This window comes from Crocodylus porosus, unplaced genomic scaffold, assembly GCF_001723895.1.
Source record: "Crocodylus porosus isolate Cpor-Errol unplaced genomic scaffold, CroPor_comp1, whole genome shotgun sequence".
NCBI lineage: Eukaryota > Metazoa > Chordata > Crocodylia > Crocodylidae > Crocodylus > Crocodylus porosus.
In genome coordinates, this window is record NW_017728886.1 from 33,155,329 (window position 1) to 33,175,313 (window position 19,985).

Sequence of the window (19,985 nt, forward strand, 5' to 3'; positions counted from 1 at the left end):
TGTTTTTCTGGCAGAACAGGGTGTTGTAGATGTTTGTTCAAGAGGAAGATGCCATTAGAGTTGACCTTTCTCACCCCTTTCCTGGTGAGCAGTGGGAGGGGACACCAGGGGGCAGTTACAGGGTGCTGCATTCACGAACAAAGGGACCGTTACCAGCATCTGTTGCTGCTGCCACTGCCACAGCAACACAGCACACACAGCAGGGGCCTGAGCACCGGGGCTGCTGTGAAGCTATTGGGCTGTGCATGGGTTGTCGTAAGGAACTGTGCAAGGGATACTCTGTGCTGCTGGGCACCAGGTGCATTTGCAGAAGTGGCTTCCCCCTGCAGCTACAGGAGCTTGGCCTCTCAGGGCCTGCCAGCACTGAAGCAGTAGCATGCTCTGGGACTCCAAATGCATATGGCGCCATGGTCCGCATGAGGGTCCACCCTGCCAGCGCAGGAAGGCAGCTCAGGCTGTGCAGGGGAGCAGGACTGTGGGTAGGAGTCATGGGTGAGGGAGCAATGTGCATAGGAATAAGGCGGTTACTGCCTTCCTCACTGAGGGCCAGAGCAGGCAGGAAGTGTATGTGTGTTTATAAATTCAAAACAAACAAGAATGGCTTATTTATGTCAGTAATTTAAAATGCCTTGCACTATTACTAAATATTGGTTATCGGATTGGCATCAGCCAATATGGTTGGTTGATCATTGGCTGTTGGGTTAGGCCAAGAAAATCTTTTTATCATTGCACCCCTAGTTCTTACATCTGTTTTAAAGTATTTGATTTTTGCTATCACATCTCCAGTTATTTTCAAATGAAATGGTTGAGAGTTGAAACCTGCCTTTCTGGTAGCAGTATAGGAAATGTAGTCAATTCTTTATTACCAGCCTTGTTGGCCAGTGTTGGCGGTATTTTAGATCAAGATCCAAATGAAGAGTAAGGACAGAGTTAGGATCATAACCTGAGGAATGATTATGATGGAAAACCTTTACATTTTTTTAAATTGCGCCTTTTGTTTTAGATTTAGTCAGCTATAAAGGGGCTGAATATTGAGAAAGCAATGGTGGCTCTAGGCCCACAAAGAACATATTTTCTTAGCATAATATTTTGTGGTGAAAGGGAGATGACAGGTAGGTATTAAATTCCATATAATAATATTTTTCATATCCAAATTTTAAACCTCAAGTTTGAAATATGAACATAAGCTTTTTTGGCCATTTCTTTCAGTCACTGTATATTGTTCACCTCAAATAGTCTTCCTGTTTCAGAAAACCTCTTGCATGCTTCATATGATGAATAAGTATTTAGAGTTAAAAAATGGCACAACTATTCCATTCCTACTTTTCCATCTTCCAGTTTCTTGATGCCAAGTGATAAAAAAAAGTGTGTAGCCGAGTGGAATATCTAGGATTAAAGCATGACATAAAGATTTTGTTTTATGCCCTGTCATAATTATCCAGTCAAAACTTTTATGCATAATTAGGACATTTTTGCTGGGTGTGGCAGGGTGCCTCTCCAGTATGGCTGTGAAGCCCCTGGAGTCCCTGCAGCCCTCAATGTGTGGGCAGTTACCCCTTCGTTCACCTGCGACACCTTGATTTTAATAACGTTTATGAGAGAGGCTGCCTCTGGGTTTCCCAAATTGCTTTCAAAACTGACCACCAGGTGCATATGGTCCACTGCCTTGTGGGCTAATTGCATGGCTTCATTCCTCCCTTATACCATGCCCCATGCCTCTCAGATGGTATCCTTCTTGGATGTTTTCCTTTACTTTAACTCCCTTCTGGGGTTCCTGGACCATCGTTAGTCTCACACTCTCAGCCCCTCATTAGGTTCTAGACCCACCAGTCCCACATTCCCTGCCTCTCATGAGGCTCTGGACCCCTCCCTGCATCCCTAGGACTCTCCTCCTCCCCTTAGTACCTCCCCAACCTACAGACTGCTTCATGTGTCTCTTAAGTGGTGGTGCTCCAGTGTTCTTGCAGCAGGCCCCAAGATGTTACTGCCCACTTCTGTCAGGGCCTGGGACTACACCTATGCTAAGCCTAGCCCTTCTCCTGAGTCAGGAGACTCCCCTTACCCAGCCTAGCCTCACCTGCCAGCTCCCTGGGTCAGTGACTCTCTATTAGTCCTGGCCCACACCTGCTGCCAGCTTCGCAGGATACCTGAGCTCTTGAAGTGGCAGACACCCCAAGTGCCCTGCCACACTGGGCCTTTTAGGAGTTACCACAGGAAAATTATAGATGATGAAAATGAAAATACTGCTGGGGTGACACTGATGCTATTTAATTATTTGAGGGAAGGAGGCCAATAACATTAGGCCAGTGATTTTGTTGTTTTTCACTCCCTCAATTTAGACACATTTTAGGAATCCTTCATGTTTGACTTTCCTATGTACATATAATTATAGGATTCATGTATCCTTATTCAGTCTGGCATATTGCTAAGTATATGCTAATTACATTTTGAAAACACATGCATTCATGCATGCACACACGGTGAAAATCAGCATCTACTAACCCTTCCAAAACATTTTTAATTTAACATAATGCTCCTTGATTGTGCTTATGCGTATAATAGCATGCACAGAACTACAGGGCCAGTTAAGTCATGGCTGTCCGACTAGCAGCCTGTGGGCTACATGTCATCCCCAAGGAGTTCAGTTGCAGCCCTTGGGTTCCCACCCAGCTGCCATTCCCCTTGTTGCTGCAGTAGCAGGTAGGAACTCCAGCCCCTCCCCCCCCGGCTTCCTATTCCTGCCACTTCCTCAAGGGGTAGGGGCCTATAGTGCAGCATAGCCTGCCATCAGAGAGCTCATGGCTGGGAAGCTAAGGGTAAATCAGCATGTCTGGGTGTGTGGTGCAGCAGGGAGTTGCAGGGAACAGCAGTAAGTGGGGTGTGCAGTGTAGCAGGTAGGCACAGGGATTAGCAGTGGGGGAGCATGTGCTGCAGCAGGGAGGTATGTGGGAGCAGCAGTGGGGATGTGCCCAGCACAGTGTGGTAGGGCTATGCAGTGCAGTGGAGAGGCGTGGGGAGCAGGAGTAGGCGGAGTTCAGTGAGGGGGGGGCATAGTATGCAGCAGGCACCAGGCACATAGTGCAGTGTGGAGGTGCCCTGTATGCAGTGGAGGAACGGGGTCACCTAGGCTCTGGGTACATCAGTGGGGGACATGGAGGGGGGGGGGCAAATGGTCCCCTGGGAACCATGGCCCCTTCCTGGTACAGTCCCTACTAGTGTGACTATGAAAGACATTACCTGGATCGGCCATTTGGATCCCTTTCACCTTATGGGCTTGTTTGCCTTTCCCTCTCCCTTCCCTCCCTCCCTCCCTGTCTTTTGTATTGAAATCATTCTCTTCATTTAATACACTTCTCTGTGCATGTCCTTTCACAGCATCTGATGAAATGAGGCTGGGATCATGAAAGCTCATGCTACGTATCTCTTAGTTAGTCTAAAAGGTGCATATCCACCTTACCTTCTGCCTGACTTCAGATTAATAAATATGGTTAACAAATTCTCTTTGTCACTAGAAAGGCCAAAAATTGACTCTGAAGGGAGACCAAGTTACCATCCTAGAGAAGAGTTTTCCAATTCATCTTTGAGGAACATTGGCTAGAGCTTGTGATATTCATCAAAGATTCAAGGAGTGAGGAAATTGAAGACTACATTTTTCCCTAATGTTCAGATGCAGGTCATATTGCTTCTGTCAGTGTTTTTCAGCAAGTTTGCAGTGCAAAATGTAAAAATGAGGTTACAGAGAAGATAGCAGATAATGATGAGAAAACAATCCTAAATAATTCACTTTGAATTGAATAAATAGTATGAGGTTTTTTATAATCCCTCTGATGCAAAGCTGTAATTCTGACTTCAGTAAGAGTAATATAAGTGTTTTAGATGCATGTATGCTGTAAAGTTTATGATACGTTTAAGGTTGGGAATTAATTTGTGTTGGCATTTGAACATAACCAATTATTTTTGGCAAGGAAGGTTGAAAGGCATTTTTATTTTTGTTTCTATACTGAAAGGTACAAAAAGGATTCTGTGTTGTACATAGAACAGACTTTAAAATATATTAATTAACTTAAGATTTTTTATTTGTCTTTGGAAATGGTCTTTTTATCAGAGACTGCAAACTGATGTACTTTAGATGTTAGATGCATAAAATGGCATTTTTATGCTACTGTAAAATACAGATGTGCATTGTAAAGGTTGAATGTGGGAATGTAGAGGATGATTTTAAGAATTTTGACCTTGAAATGAAGGCTAAATACAGACAGTGAAAAAGCCCAAGGAGGAACAATTCAATCTTCACAAGTTTCTCGAAGTGGCATAAACTGAACTATTAGTGAACAGAACTCACATTCACTCTGGTTGGTGAAGGCAGGCAGACACCTGCACTGGCTGAGGCCAGAAGGCAATGGGCACCCCCACACACCTCCCAGTCTGCTGGCCATTGCTGAGGGCAGCAAAGCCCAGTCTAGTAGGGCCCATCCCAGATTGGCTGCCCAGCACACGCCCCCAATCCCTTACTGTGAGCTGGGGGGGAGAAAGGGAGAGAGCTAGCATGGAGTCTCTCCCCGCCCTGGGATGGCAGATGGTGGTGGGGTCCTGGCCCCTCCCCAGCTGTGGTCTTCCCAGCTGGGGGAGCTCTGCACTGTGGGGCGTTCCCTTTGGCTTGGCTAGGTCAGGCTGCTCAGTTCTGTCCACTGTGAGTCACTACCTTTGCCCATGGAAGGGTTGCCTAGGGCAGGGGATAATCCCCATGGTACAGGCCTTGCCACAGCTGGCAGACCCCAGCTCCAGAGACTGGGACTGGGGCAGGGGAAAACCCCTGTGGTGTGTACCCCTTCTCCCCCCCCCACGGAGACCCTAGCTTAGGGGCTCCAGGATCAGGGTGGGCGGAAAGCCCTTGCAGTGTAGGGCCCCCCCCCAGGCTGGGCAAACCCCAGCTTGGGTAGGCCAGAGCCAGGGCAAGGGGGCTCTGTTCCCCTGTCTCCCCCCTGCTGCTCTGCTAGGCTGATGGGTACAGGCAGGATGCAAGCTGAGACGCCAAGGCTTTGCTGCCTCATCTCTGTGACAACCCAGGCGTGGGGCTGGACCAACTCAGCCAGAGCAGAGGAGCACTGGTGGAGGCTAGCCCAGGTTCCCTCCAGGGGGTGGGGAGTGGGTAGCAGGTAGCTGCAATGCGTCCTAGGATACCAACGGACTGCAGCCTAACTTCAGTTGGGAGGGGATTTGGAACAGAAATTTGATAGATGGGTCTAACCTAAACCGATTAAATCTGATACAGTACTACATCCATTCAGGTCTATCTTAAACTGGGTCTGCCATTTTGAAACCAGTTTATGTGCACTGAACTTCTCTTCTGTTACAGGATTAGACCAGTTTCTGATCACTTACACTGGTTTATGTGTTATTTCTTTACCTAGCCCAGAAAGAAAACTACATCTTCCATTTAAAAAAAAAAAGTACATTTCATGAATTGCAAACAGTAGAGTAGAAGAAAACTATTGTATGAAAAACAATCCTTCCTTTTTATTTTTTCATATAAAAGATTTCTATGATTTTTGCATTACCTATGTATTCAGTTTATAAGTTGTATATTTTCTCTCTGGATTACTTTGATACAGCCTGTGATACAGCATAGAACTGAGAATTCTAGTGTCCAGTCCAAAGGAGTGGGATAAATCTAAAAAGAAAACTATTGTATGTTTCTATTTTTAGAGTTGATTTAAAGTCATTTTTCTCTTTGCAGATACACTATAAAGAAGAGTATGAAAAATCTAAAGGGAAGTGCATATTTGTTCCTGACACCCCTCAGCTAAATCATGTGAAAAATATCAGTGCTTTTATTTCTGAGGTAAGATATAAAAGATTGCAGCATGTTCTTTAGTACTGATTCACCAAGAAAAAGTCCGTTTACTTGAATAGCAGTATTCTTAAGAGAAGAGTATATTTATATCAAGTAACAATATGATCTAAAAGTTTAAGTGAGTTAAAGCACTATCACTACTGTATGCAGTCTGTGTATAATCATAACATGGAATTATATAATACTTTTCTTTTAGGGCCTCCAAGCACTTTACAGGCATTAAATGTATATGGTTCTATTACAGCCGAAACTACACTCAATTTACAGATATGGAAAGAGAGCTATGGAAGAGTTATTGTTTTTATTATACTAGTGCCTAGGCACTTGCTGTGCTACATATGAACAGGAATTGTGCCTGCCTTGAAATTACAGTCTAAATCAGTGATTCCTGACCAGTGGGCCATAGCACTCGGGGGTGCTATGAGATCCTTTTAAGGATGGTACATATAAGAATACAGGTATTTACATGGGTATTTCAAATATTTTGGTACCATTTTCTGAGGTGAAAAAAGAGGTAGGGGAGATGTACCTTACATTGTTTTATGGATTAGCTTCATTCATCTAAAATTCTTTAAAGAATTTTTTGATGATCTGCATAAATCTGTAAGTTCCTCTGTGACACGCTTTTATGTCTTTTCCCATATGACAGTTCTGTTGTATCATTTTCTTTCGCATTGAAACAAAGTTTTTTTTAAAGTTATTATGTGATTCTGCTTGAAGCTATTGCTGTATTATTTGTTTCCTTTTTTCCTCTCTAGGCAAAGTACAAAGGATCTGCTAAGAAAGACCTCTCCAATTCTATCTACAAGCAAATGCCAGCCACAATTGATAGTGTTTTTGCAAAAGAAGTTACACAGCTTCAGAGCAAGGTGCAGTTTAGAAATAAATAAAAATAACCTTCCAGACTAACTCTGTAATGAAAAAGTACTAATCTAAACTTTTTTGAACAGGAGAGCCAGGCATGCATTCATTATTTCATGTGATGTTAGTGCACAAGGTGTGTAAAGGAAGTAAAATCTTTAAATCAGTTAGTTATTTTGTGACTTACATTGCACACACTGGTTCCAGGTATTGTATTTCCTTTGTCAGATATTTCATAAATTCCTCTCACTGATTTGAACAAGGTGAAGAAGAAGAAGAAGCATAAAATATTTTAAAATCGGTGACTTTCTTGACATTCTTTATTCATAATAAACAACTTAAGCATATTAAAATATTCAAAATAATACCTGTCAAAAATCTTTTAGAGATTTACAGATATGGATTTCTGTTCATGGAATATTATGTAGCAATCAGAGAAATAATTAATCTCTGTTCAATATGCACAACTAAAAAAAAGAAAAAAGAACCAATTTTAGGTTCTGAAAGCCCTCAGTTCCTATTGACTTAAGTTGGAATTCAGAGGCCCCTGGCAGACATGCAAGTAAAGAATCCATGAGCTATGATGTATGATCTCTACAATTGTGGTTCCTTCTATGCCACACATGCATGGCAGGAGGCATGACTGTGGGATAGAGTATAAGATTCCATCACATCTTCCTGCTGGCGCAGGGGGGAGCCTGAGTTTATTTTCCTAGGCTCCCTCTGCACTGGCAAATAGCAAGCTCCTGTGGCTGGAAGCCCTGTCAGCTAATGGGGCTCTCCGTTTTACAGGTTCTTAGATTGTAAGGCTGGAAGGGACCTTGGTACATCATCGGGTCCAGCCCCCTGCACCAAGCAGGAAAAATAACGAGGTCAGGTAATTCCAGCAAGGTGGCTGTCTAGTCTCTTCTTGAAGATTTCCAGGATAGGTGATTGCAGCACTCCTGGAGGGAGCTTATTCCACAGTCCGGACACCCTGACTGTAAAGAAGTTTTTCCTAAGGTTAAGCCTGAATCAGTCTTCCAGCAGTTTGTAGCTGTTACTCTTAGTTTTCCCCTCGGGTGCTCTAGTGATTAGAAGCTCACTGAGCCCTTGGTGTACTCCCCTTGTGTAGTAGTAAGGTGCTACCAGGTCCCCTCAGGCTGAAGAGTCCCAGATCCCTCAGCCTTTTCTTGTATGGCTTGCTGTGTAAGACTCTGATCATATGGGGTGCTCTTTTTTGGACTCTCTCAAGCTTGTCCATGTCCTTGTTAAAGTGTGGTGCTATTAGCTATTAGCTAGAAATAATATTGCTACTCCCTAAACATTGCTTAATTTTATGTCCCTCCCCCCCCAACATTTTAGACAAATGAAATATTTGTAGATTGAAACGTCAGGTCCAAAAAACAAAACAGTGCTAATTTTATACTAGTGGTAATATCTCAACTGTTGTTCAGTACCTTGATTTTCTTTTGAACTACTTTAAAGAATGCTTCAATTGGAATTAAAAGTTCATAACCAAAGGAAATACCAGATTCTGAAGACAGTCTGGAGAGGACTGTAGGGGTTTTGCTTTTCTCTGCAGCGTGAGGCAGTGTTCTATGCCAGGGCTGGGGAGCTGAGACCTGTGCTGGTGCCACTACCACTTCTTCCCATCCATCTCCCAGGATCAGCTCATTGTATATTAACCTAATACCTCAACTTCTCTTCTGTTAAAATAGCAGGGCATTGCTGGCATGCTTGTCTCCCTTGCTTTTTTATCCGTTGCATACTGTAGGATGTTTTTAACTTTGCCTTTGTAATGTGGTTTGTCTATGGTGTATGAGATGGGTTGCATTGGGTAGTTATAAGGACTCTGATATGCGGTGGTTTGTAAATGCAGGGAACTGAGCTCTGTGGCCCAGGAGGGCTCCTTCTAGTCTACTGTTCCTCTTCCTATATGGGACTCAGCTGCCAGGAGCTGTGCCCACACTACTGCCACTTCTCCTTGCCCCCTGCTTCCCTTCTCTAAAGCTGCAACATAGATGCAGCTTCCAGTCAGAGGAGCTGTGCCAGGGCTAGGGAAGTGGAAGATATGCCGGCACTATTGCCTCTTCTCCCCACTCATCTCCTTTTCCCGCTCTCCACAAGGCTGGGTTGCAAGAACAGCTTCCTGCTGGTGGGGAGCTGCGCTGGGGCCTAGCAACTGGAAACTGGTTCCTCACTGCTGCTGCTTCTCCCTGCCTCTACCTCCTCATTCCCCTTCTCCCTGGCTGCAATGCAAGAGCAGCTTTCAGTTGGAGTGAAGCTGCGCCAGGGCCAGGCTGGGTAGGGGAATGAGGGTACAGCTTTCAGAGTGAAAGCTGTGCTCACATTGCAGCTGGGGAGCATGGAACTGGGAGAAGCAGTGGTAGCATGAGCACAGGTCCCAGCTGCATTGCTCCAGTGTGGGTGCAGGGAAAGCATCCCGCCATTTGCCTCTGACACATCACTGAAGCCACTCAGCCCATGCTGGACTGGGGCTGGGTTGTTCTTGGCCCAAAGCTTGAAAAAGCCCCTGCACTAAGTTAAATCAGAGCAGTAACTACAGTGACATTAATGTGGCACACCATTGTAAAATGAGTGATTAGAAAAGTTGTAGCTAAAATAAATTTCAGATTAAAATTGTATAACTTTTTAAAGCATTAGTCTTGATTTATAAACTTCAGTTAAATGGTTTGCCATGTGATTTATTCCTGGATCAGTTCCAACACTAGTTTAATAAAAATTAAATAATAATCCCCCCTCCCACATGCGTGATTCTGGGAAATGGTCTGACACTAAAAATAAAAATCATTCGAGTCAGCAAAACAATCACAAAAGTGAATAGGTACTGCCATTTTCATTTGACATTTGTTGAACATGTTGCTTAACATCCAATATTCTTAAATAAATATGCAGTGTAGTAGGAGCCAAGCTATAACTCAAAAATATGTATCATCCCCTGTAAGAGTAAATGCACTATAAATCATAACATACCATAAAACTTAAGATGTGCTGACACATTTTTCCAAGTTGTGGTTACTTTACAACAATCCTGAATTTAATGCAGCTTTGGGAGACATCCTGGGGGATTTTTTGCTGGAAAGTCTTTACGGTATCTAAATCTGATCCACATTGTGTCTATTATTATTGTATTATGTAGCAAGTGAAATGATTTCAAATTTTAACTGTGCCATGGTAGGAAATGGATGGTAGGAAGGATGTTTGTTGCTGTTTCAATGAAGTTATAGTTCAATAGATTGTCATTTTCTACCAGACAAAACCCAAAATGGGAGATATGAGGGAAAGTACTTGCTGGTTATGATGCCATTACCTTCTTTACAGAAAAGTTGTTCTGTAATAGGTGGAAAAGCCAGAGTCCTTTTTTTGAAGGAGGTGAAGGTTCTGCTATGATATTGAGTTGACTACAAACTTTATACCGTCTGTATGCTGATGCTGAATATTTTGGCGTAAGTGTTCAGTTAAATGTGACAGAGGCCATGGGGGGAAACTGTACAGAAAATCCCCTGGTTTGTGACAGAACAGTGGCACCCAGAGTGGCATTCCTGACCTACAATTACCCTTTTCTAAAATGTGAAGAGGAAACTCAATTGAGTTACTTTAGGCTGGCCTGTAACAACTGTACATCCATAAACTCTGGTAGGGGACACAAGGAATCTTGGCTCCCTTAAAATCAATTCTAAAACTCCTTTGGCTTCATCAGGGCCAGGATTTCATCCTGGAGCATTTCACCCATGTATTGTTCACATGGAGAGGGTTCTATGGTGTTGGAAAGGAGGTAGAAAATGATTTCAGTTCTTTCTTCTGCTCCCTATGCAGTCAATGTTTGGCCTTATATAGGGTGGACTCCTGCGCTTTGTTTGGAAGGGGAGGTGGGAGACAGCAAATATCTGAACATATATACTATCTTTTACAAAACCCCTTTTGACTCTTTTCTGTAGAGCTGGTTGAAAAATAGAAATTTTGTTCTGTGCAGTCCATTCCATGGTGGTTGAAAAGTAAAGTTGACAGTGGCTTAGCTGGTAGGCTGTTGGAGGTTGAACACCTAGGCTTTCCTCCCACCCCAGCGAGTTTATCCTCAGGGATACTAGAGATGTTCAGCTTCTCTGCCTCCAGCTGGAGGGAAGCCTCTTGTTTTGCCTACTAGGAAGGAATTTGTCAATTATGCATTCTTTATGCAGCAAGAAAACAAACTTGACAAGTGCCTTCCAGGTGGGGACCCTTCATCTTGATTTCCTGGCAGGAAATTGTAATTTTCCAGCAAAATTGCTTTTTCCTGTGGAAAATTTTTCTGATGGAAAATTCTTGCTCAGCTACAGTTTCATGTTTTATCTTTTTCCAGTCTGAAAAGCAATGCACCAAGTTCTTCCCTCTTCACAGCATGTTTTTAGAAAGGCATTATGGCATTTCAAATGGCTGAGCAGAAATGTTGCAAGGAACATCATAAGAATTGTATGCATTCCATCAATTTGTTTCTGCCATGACAAAAGATTGCCCAGCAACTCCTTATCTGGAAATAAGTAATGAAAGCAAATTGAAGTTTAGAGCATGTCAACAGGCAATTTAATTTTCTTCTCTTTTGCAGTTGCAGTAACCTGGGCAGTTATTATACATGGATCTTTAACAATATATTCTGTTTATGTTTGAAGATCATGAATCGGGTGAATCTTAAGTACTGGATTCAACTTACTGGAGAGAGTTTTTGGAACATCCGTGTAATCTACTTTTAATAAACAGAAAATGTTGAAATGTATTTTAATGTGTGTTCTAAGTCATTTCATGTACATTATTATATCTCTGTAAAAGAAATAATTTAATCCAAACCTAACACCCAATTTGTAAACATAAGCCTTCCATTTAAATATTGAGCTTCAGTCATATTACACATTGTTAAACTCTTACATATAAGTCTTAATGTTTTTGTTACAGTAATGTATTTTTGCTCTGGTGGAATAACAGCAGATATTAATGCCCCCTCCCACTTTATTAGCTCTGATTATTTTATATGCAAGCATATACTGTTACATGGTTTTCTCATCTACACATTGATTGTCATTTTCTATACCCCTAAACGCACACACTATATATGCATATTTATGGTTATCTATCTATCTAGGTATATATAATATTGTTGGTGTGTATCCCTTTAGGGCAGTTGATCTGTGGCTCTCCTATGGAGTTCTAGAGAGAGGACATTTCCATACAGTTCTGGTGTTATATTTAGTAGTCTAGGTCAGTTTTCTCAGGAGTTCCAATTTCAAAACTTTTAGTTTTGTTGTCTTCTTTGTATTGAAGGTTGTAGTTGCAAATCATTACTGTGATCATCTTATAATGTTATTTAGAATTTGCTTTGTTCATGGATTGTTTTTAAGGCCTGTAATGGAGATCTCTTTGAAAATATTTTGATGCTTGCTTTTTCTTCAAGTATCAATAACCAGTTGAATGTTCTTAAGTAAGCATGAAAGCTTATGTCCCTGCCCCCAAGAGCTGCCTGCTGCTGGGCAGGGCTCCGCCACCAGAGCCCATGCCTGGGCCATGTCCCCCTGCTTCAGCAACAGGGAGCTTCCACCTTGCAATTGCAGTCAGGGAGCAGGGACTAGGAAATTCTCATCTCCCAGCCTTCGCTTTACAATTGTGATTGGGGATTGGGAGCTGGGATATTCTTATTTCCCAGCCCTAGCCCCATGGTTATGGGGCCAGCGCTGAGAGAGATTCGTCTTTCCTAGTGCCGGCTCTATGGTTGTAGGGCTGGTGCTGGGAGATTCTCCTCTCCTAGCCCTAGCCCTGTGTCACAGAGCCTGGGCTGGTAGATTCTTGTCTCTCAGGCCTAGTCCAATGGTCGTGGGACTTAGGCTAGGAGATTTTTCTCTCCCAGTGCCAGCTCCATTGTGGCAGGGCTGGTGCTGAGAGATTCTTCTTTCCCAGCACTTGCTCCGTGGTCCGGGGCTGGCACTGGGAGATCCTTATTTCCCAGCACTCACCCCATGATTTTGGGGCCAGTGCTGAGAGAGAAGGATCTTCCATCACTGCCCCACAACCACAAAGCTGGTGCTGGGGGAGAAGAATCTCCCATCCTGGGCCCCGTGAGTGTGGAACTGGGACATAAGCATCTCCCAGCCCAGGCCCTGCAACCATGGGGCTAGGGCTGAGAATGAAGAGGCTTCCAGCTCAGGCCCCATGACTGCAGAGCTCATACTAGGAGGTGAGAATCTCCCAGCCTGGGCCTCATGACTGGAGGTAGGGCTGGGAGGTAAGAATATCCCATTCCAAGCCCCATGATCATGATTGTGGAGTAGAGGCTGGGAGCTCCCTGGTGCCAGGCAGGGGGACATTGTTCCCTCCCAGGCTTCAGTGGCAGAGCCTATCCTGGGAACGGGCAGGTCCTGGAGCAGCGAGCAATGTCCCTGTGCTCCTTGCCAGCCCCTGGGCTAGCACCCAGGGGGAGCCTAGAGCTCCCCCTGGATACTGTAGGGGGCTGGTGCAGGGCGGATGGGTTGGGAGCAGATTGCTGCCTTGAGCAGGAAATCTACTCCCAAGTCCCTGCATGTGTAGATGCATGCCCAGGCCACTTGACTCTGGAGTAATTTACTCTAGAGTAAACTGGTCCCGCATTATTTGCACATGTATTACCCATATTATTTGCATGTGTATTGTCTATTGTGTACAAGTTCTGTAAAACTTTGGGTTCTGCAGGTTGTTACTGTTAGGGCAGTGGACTGATGGAGGCAGGTACCTTTCAGCAGTCATATTTGATATACAAAGAAGGCACAAATCCTGTTTCTGCAAACACTAGAGGAATCAAATAGGCTGTAGTTTCTCTACTGTTAGGCCTGTGGTGGGCCACTAGGAGGTGCTCCTGCATTGGGCCACCCACCTCACTGTGCCCAACCATGTTCTAGGCTCCGAGTGCCTCCCTGGGGGCACCTCATGTCCAGCTGACCCCCTTCCTGGAACACACCTGCAAGCCTGGGGGTAGTGCTGCCACCACCCAGAGTCCGGACTGATCTTGGACCTGTGCCCTCTGGGAAACACAGGTCTAGTAGTCCTTGAGGGTACTTGACCCACTGCAAGAATTTGAGGTGCTTTCCTCAGTCTGAAGCACAAGGAGTGGTCTCCTTTAGTCGGCCGAACCAGGGGGACCCCAAGGCATAATCTAGACCCTCTCCCAATAAGTCTCCCATGCTAGATACAAAGGAAACTTTATTGGTTACAAGGAGTAGGTTTGGAATAGGGTACAAGGTAGAGCAGTATCAGAGAAATACCTTAGAGCAAACAGTGGCATGGTAGCCTTTGATCATGCATCTGAGTTACTGCGAGTTATATATCTAGTTACATCTCAGGTAGTTTACTCATAAGTACTGTCCAGAGGCAGGTGGAAATTCCCTCTGGAGGCAAACAGTTCATTGATCATGAGTTTCAAGAGAGAGAGTTTCAGATGGTCCAGCTTCTCTCTGAGTTTTCATCATGGCTACTGCCCCCAACTGGGCAGTCCTTCACTTATTTAGCCCCTATGACCTCATTTACCTGATCTAGTGAAGACCAGCAACTGTTGGCTGCCAGCCAACCAATTTGAAATGCATCATTGGTTGTTGGGTAGACTGGCAGGGTCTTTAACCCCTCCCAGTCATGTTGTTTGCTACAAAGTTGGCATTGCTTAGAATAATAGGGAGCTTAAGCCCCCCCGCCCCCCCCCAGGTATGTGTGAGGTCAGTCATGTAGGTAGAGGGAGTGGGTTTCCTCCTCCCTCTGGAATGTATCCAGCTCAGGTTACAACTCAGTGTTACCTGAAGCTGATGGGACAGAGGTGCCTGCCTTTTGTAGTGACCATGGCAACCAAATTGTCTGATAGCAGAGTTTGGGGACAGGCAGAGATGGCATTCTGCCACAAGGCCAACCCACTTAAAGCCAATGCTAAATCCAACCATCTATCGCAATAGGTGTTCTCGGGGCCATCCTTATGGTGTTTATTCAAATGTTGTGCCTTTGCCTTCTGTTTCCTTACAATCTATTTCTGGGCATTTTTTACTGCTTTTCTCACACTCAGAGACCTCTATTAAAATAATATGCCATTATTTACTTGATTCCAAGGCAGGGTTTTTATTTCTGTTTAACATAGGGGAAAAAGTTTCCTCATCCTCACAGAGGCTGTGGGTGAGCAGACACCTGTAGGGCAAGCAGCAGGGGGAGAAAGTAATGAAGGGGAACAGGTGACAAGGGGCAAGGTGTAGGAGGGCCAGTGGCAGCGGTCAAACTGTTTGTTTTCCCCCACCACCTTCCACCTCACCAACTCCTCCATTGCCTGTTCCCCTTACTGCTTCTCCCACCATATGACTCCTGCCACTGCTTTCCCCACTGCAGCAGTGCGCAGGTAGAATTTAAGATGATCTTACAATAATTAGATTCTATATCTGGAAAAATATAACAAATTTATGCATTTTTCCATGTATAGAATCTAATTATTGGGGATTGTCTTAACTTCATCGTTATCTTGGATTTGTATAAATATGATTCTTAGTAAAACTGCGTTGCCCACATGTCCTTGGTGTGTCTTTATTTTGTGCTTTTACATGTATTATTGGTTTGAGTTAAGGTTTCTCTCTGGTTCCGGGAGGAATTAAGTTGTCCCCTCCATTTTTTTCCTCAATGAAGGGTGACTGTTACATCCAGTAGTTCCAGTGAAGTTTAACTCAAGTCATAACACTTATCTTTTTAAAACAAGACCTGATACAATGAGGTCACAAAGCAGCTATATTGTATTGGATTTTACTGTAATGTCTCATACTATATATTTTGTTGTTTTAGGTACTCTACAGACAGAAGCATGATGCTGAAAAAGGGGCATCCAGTTATGCTCACATGAAGGAGCCTCCAGATGTTATGCATGCCATGGAAGTCAGTAAACATCAGAGTAATGTATGTACTCTTTTTTAACCTTGATTTTAAAGAGTCGAGTCTATTTGTTTCATATAAAATAAAATGTTCACAATATTTTGAAATCCATTGGAATTTCTTTTTAAAAAACTTTGCATACACATTTACCATATTTTTGCATACAACATAATACCCCCCAAATATGATACTCAGCTTGTTTTTGAAAGGTAAAATGAAGAAAAAAGATCTTTCTGTTTTCACACAATACTGGTATGCAACGGTAAGTAACCGAGTAACTTCAGGTAGGGAGCCCAGGGTTCTCACCTGTGGGGCACATGTAGTGTTACATTCACTTTTCCTCATCAGAGGCTTATGCTGCAGAAACAGCTATTACCATTTTCCTTGCTTATAACTTGTATCCCAGTTTCCAGAAGATGATTTTTGGAAAAAGGGTGTGTGTTCTATGTGAGATAATACAGTCATTTAAAAAATCTTTTAGACTGTTGTATGTATGTGAATATTTACATGGGTTATACTCTAAACGATTTTTGAGTATTTCATTATAAATCTTATAGGAAAAGCTCTGTTGCCTTCGCTAATTATTTTACATTTTATTTACAAGAAGAGCTCTCTGAATACATATTTATTTTGTACTTTAAAACAATATATAACTCAGTATTGACATGAAGCATAGACTGGCTACAATTTCTTTCAATGATAAATTTCATATACTTATGTGAATGTTGCTTTTAGAGAGGTGAAGAGTGAGAGGTTTCAAGATTTGGAATTGGGGCCTCAGTTTGCCTGGCTGGGGTTTGCTTTGGTGTCCCTAATAACAGAAGGTTCTCCTAGTTCTTTTAATAAAAATAATTTGCATTACTTTTCATAAATGCATTTCTTTCTTAAAACTGAGAGAATTTGTTTAAGAACCACTTGTTTAAATTACTGATTTGTTAGTCTTTTGTTTTTCTCTCAGCTTGGACAATACCATAACATGATAACCTTATTTATGTTTTTGATCAAAAAAGTTCAGATTCTCATGTGCCACTCAGTGCTTCATTATTGAGGTTATGTCTGCTATACAGAGGTTAAAAAAAATTAATATACAAACAACTTCAGAGAAAACATAGTCTGTTGTTCAGGTCTTGCAAAAGCTTAGTTATGTAAATACTGAATTTTAAGCAAAATTTGGCCAAAATAATTAGGCCCCTTTAAAGGGAATTCAGAAACTGTACATAAGATCAACCAAAAATGTTAAGGACATTTAAAGTTAAGGTCTGCTGTCTATCTTACATAAGTGCTACATGTGAAGTCAGCTAATAAGATTATTTTTCTTCTATTTTTTAAACAAAGCTGTCATTTGTTTGAAGTTAAGGTTTATGTTTAAATGCCTTGAAATTTGTGCCAGCTCTTTAAGAACAGTTCAATGGACACTGTCAAGCTGTGTGTGGAAAGAAATTAACGTAACCTTGCATTGTATCTCGGATGTTTAAAACTTTGAGGGCTGGTCAGGATATTATGGGTCTTCATGGGGCCTTGTGCTTGGAAATGGAATGATTTCTACTGGTATGATACATGCTTCAACTAGAAACCCAGGATCAATTCCCAACCCTGCTTCTTCCCTACCTGGAATCTTCTCACAGCCTGTCCAACTTGGCCTCCGCCCACTACTGAAAGTTATTAAACCAGCATCAGGTTTAGAGAGAATAAGAGCTGAGATAGAGGCAACTTGGGTGGGGAGGGATCAGTTATAAGGAGAGAACTTGCACCATGGAGCTCTTTGCCCATGATATAGTAGTATTTTTTTCTGGTTCACAGTAGGGATGGTGATGGACTGTCAGTGAGGTGAGAAGGTTGTGTTTGCAAAAGGATAAGAAACAAAAATGGGAAGAGATGGAATCCTTAATACATGGAGGAGCAAGAAGAGGAGAAACTGGAGAGCTGCTTTTGGGTCAAAATTATTCTAATGTGGGGCTGGATGTCCTTTGAGGTTAAATTTGTAAATCCAGTCCAGAACAGCTCCCCATTGTTCCATGGCTGCACATATCCCCGTTACTATCAATAATGAGGGCAGTTTGCAGATGACCAAGTAAATAGAAAAGTAATCATGGTATCTCCTTATGCCTGTGACCAAATAGAAAATTTGTTTTAAAAAACCCTCACAAACAAAGATGAGGCTACAGAGAAGGAAATGATATCTTGATGTGATCATTTTAACAGAATCTTACAGATGATGGAAAACATGAAGAAAAAATCTTCAGCATGAACAAACTAAGGAAAAAACCAGCTCCTTTAATCTATTTCAAGATAGTCTTTTTTCTATTGCGTATATGGAACTAAGATGTAGTGGGAATATATTTTTATTGCACACAAGGAACTCTCATGTAACTCTAATTATTGATAATGGGAGTTACACACCTACTGTGTGTAATTACTTGAGCACCATGCTGAATATTTGCTTGGGGATTTCTCATTTTGTAAGTAAAGGTTTAATTAAGAACCACATGAGGTTTCACATTTAACTCTGAATATGGAGCACTAAGGATTCCAAATATGAAGCATCTGTCATATGGAACTTGGGCTATTTGTGGTTTTGAGAAGTACGGTGTTAAAGAGAGAAACTACTGAGGGAATAGGAGGACAAAGCTCTTTTATCCACCACGCGGCATAGTATACCTATGGGAGCCAAATGCATGTTTACCTACAATAGTCTGCCAACTCAATTCAACCTTTACATTCAGGGTTTGCATCTAATAGGATTAGGATGTGTTTAAGACTATTTACTCAGCCTTAAAATAAGGCTGACATTTATACCTAACTGTGTGAAACGTGCAATTTCCTTTAAAAATTAAGACTGTATTCCACTTAAAATACATTTGTGCTGACAGTTTAAGCTGTCATGTGCTGCAGGTCTTTACTCCATTTTGAATAATATTACCCTGCTTAAGTGTGAGTTAGAGCTGCATAATAGGGATATATTGCAAAATCTACTAACAACCTGATCATTTGTAAAAGAGAGATCTTCACCTTTTTTAGTACTTTTACCAAAGAAAATTGTTCTCAATAACAGTGACTGGAGTTAACTGGAAGAAATTTACTTACAAAATTACTTTACACTCTATTCAGTGCTAGAATGAAAACATGATTAACACTCTAATTTTATACATAAATGTTTGTGTGTCTATTAAGTAAAAAATGGATTATATGAATAGTAAATTAATAGATGTAAACTAATATTAAAAGCCTGACTTCATTACCCAAAACACTGATAGTTGGAGAAGAAGTTTCCAGTCCTCCCTGGTGTCCATATTCGTTACTATACTTTTATGTAATCCAAAGATTTTCAAACCATGAATGACTACACAGTAATAGCTAATAGTCTGTGGAGAGTTGTCTGGTAACAAGGAACCAGTTCTCCTTGTTTCTAGCTGAGAGTGCCAGATCAGAAGCGGGGAGATAGAGGAGATGAAAAAAAAAGAGAAAAAACGGGCAAGGTGATTAAGTTTTTCAAAAAGGAAAAAGACCCTTGTTCAGTTAAGGATGCCTGGAAATATATAAACACTTTCAAAGTATTGGTTGGCCAAGGAGAGAGGTGGTTAGCTATGGCAGAGTGTTGTTACATGTTATAGCTTGCATGTGCGAACTCTAAAGGTGGAAAGAGATGTCACTTGGTGTTTCATTTGTGATGCCATAAAATTTTTTATGGGTGCACAAATCCTTAGCAAATAGACATTGTTACCCTTTGTCGCAGCACATTAGTGGCATGACAAGAGTGGTAACAAGGAAAATCAGTGACATGACAAAGCTGGTAATAGACTCTGCCACTTTATTGCAGCAGATGTCTATTCTGTGGCAAAAGAGTACAGGCAGCCTGAGCTGGTTGTACTCACCAGCCACCCAGGGCAAGCCCCTAGAACACCTGCCTGTTATTAAGGGCAGATCAAGGGCCAATGTGTTTCTACTAATGAAGTGAATCAGCCGTGCCATGAAGCATCGAATCACAGTTAATCCTCTTTGTTCAACAATGTCTGTTTCTTGCCTCCAGACAATTAGGTGGTATTAAAGTTAGCACTTGCTGTAAGCAGTCACATGGCAAGGATGAATACCCTCTATAATGTGCCTGGCTCTGATCTGAGTTGCAACATGAGCTGCCTAACACCATTTTGTTGGAAGGGGTGCAACTTTGAGAAGCACAGAGGGCACTTAGCTAATCAACTTTTGCCTTAACTTATGGGTACTCTCATCTTAAGAGCATTTAGTACATGAGAAAAGTAATGTCTAATAACATCCTTAATCTGAAGTCAGGCAGAAGGTAGGGCAGGGTCAAACTTTAGAGACTAACTGATTCAGAGAGTCATGAGGTTTCCTAGGCAGCGATCTACTTTATCAGATACTTTGT

At 42.3% G+C, this 19,985-nt stretch overlaps 1 protein-coding gene across 5 annotated transcripts in view; it reads left to right on the plus strand.

Annotated features, from left to right (window-relative positions):
* Positions 1-19,985, plus strand: part of NEBL (nebulette) — a 164,964-nt gene that overhangs the window by 13,105 nt on the left and 131,874 nt on the right. For all 5 annotated transcript variants that reach the window (XM_019532267.1, XM_019532276.1, XM_019532299.1 and 2 more), the window contains exons 3-5: positions 5,738-5,842; positions 6,613-6,723; positions 15,518-15,628. In XM_019532267.1, the coding sequence (XP_019387812.1) occupies positions 5,738-5,842; positions 6,613-6,723; positions 15,518-15,628 (327 nt within the window). The remainder of the gene's footprint in view (positions 1-5,737; positions 5,843-6,612; positions 6,724-15,517; positions 15,629-19,985) is intronic.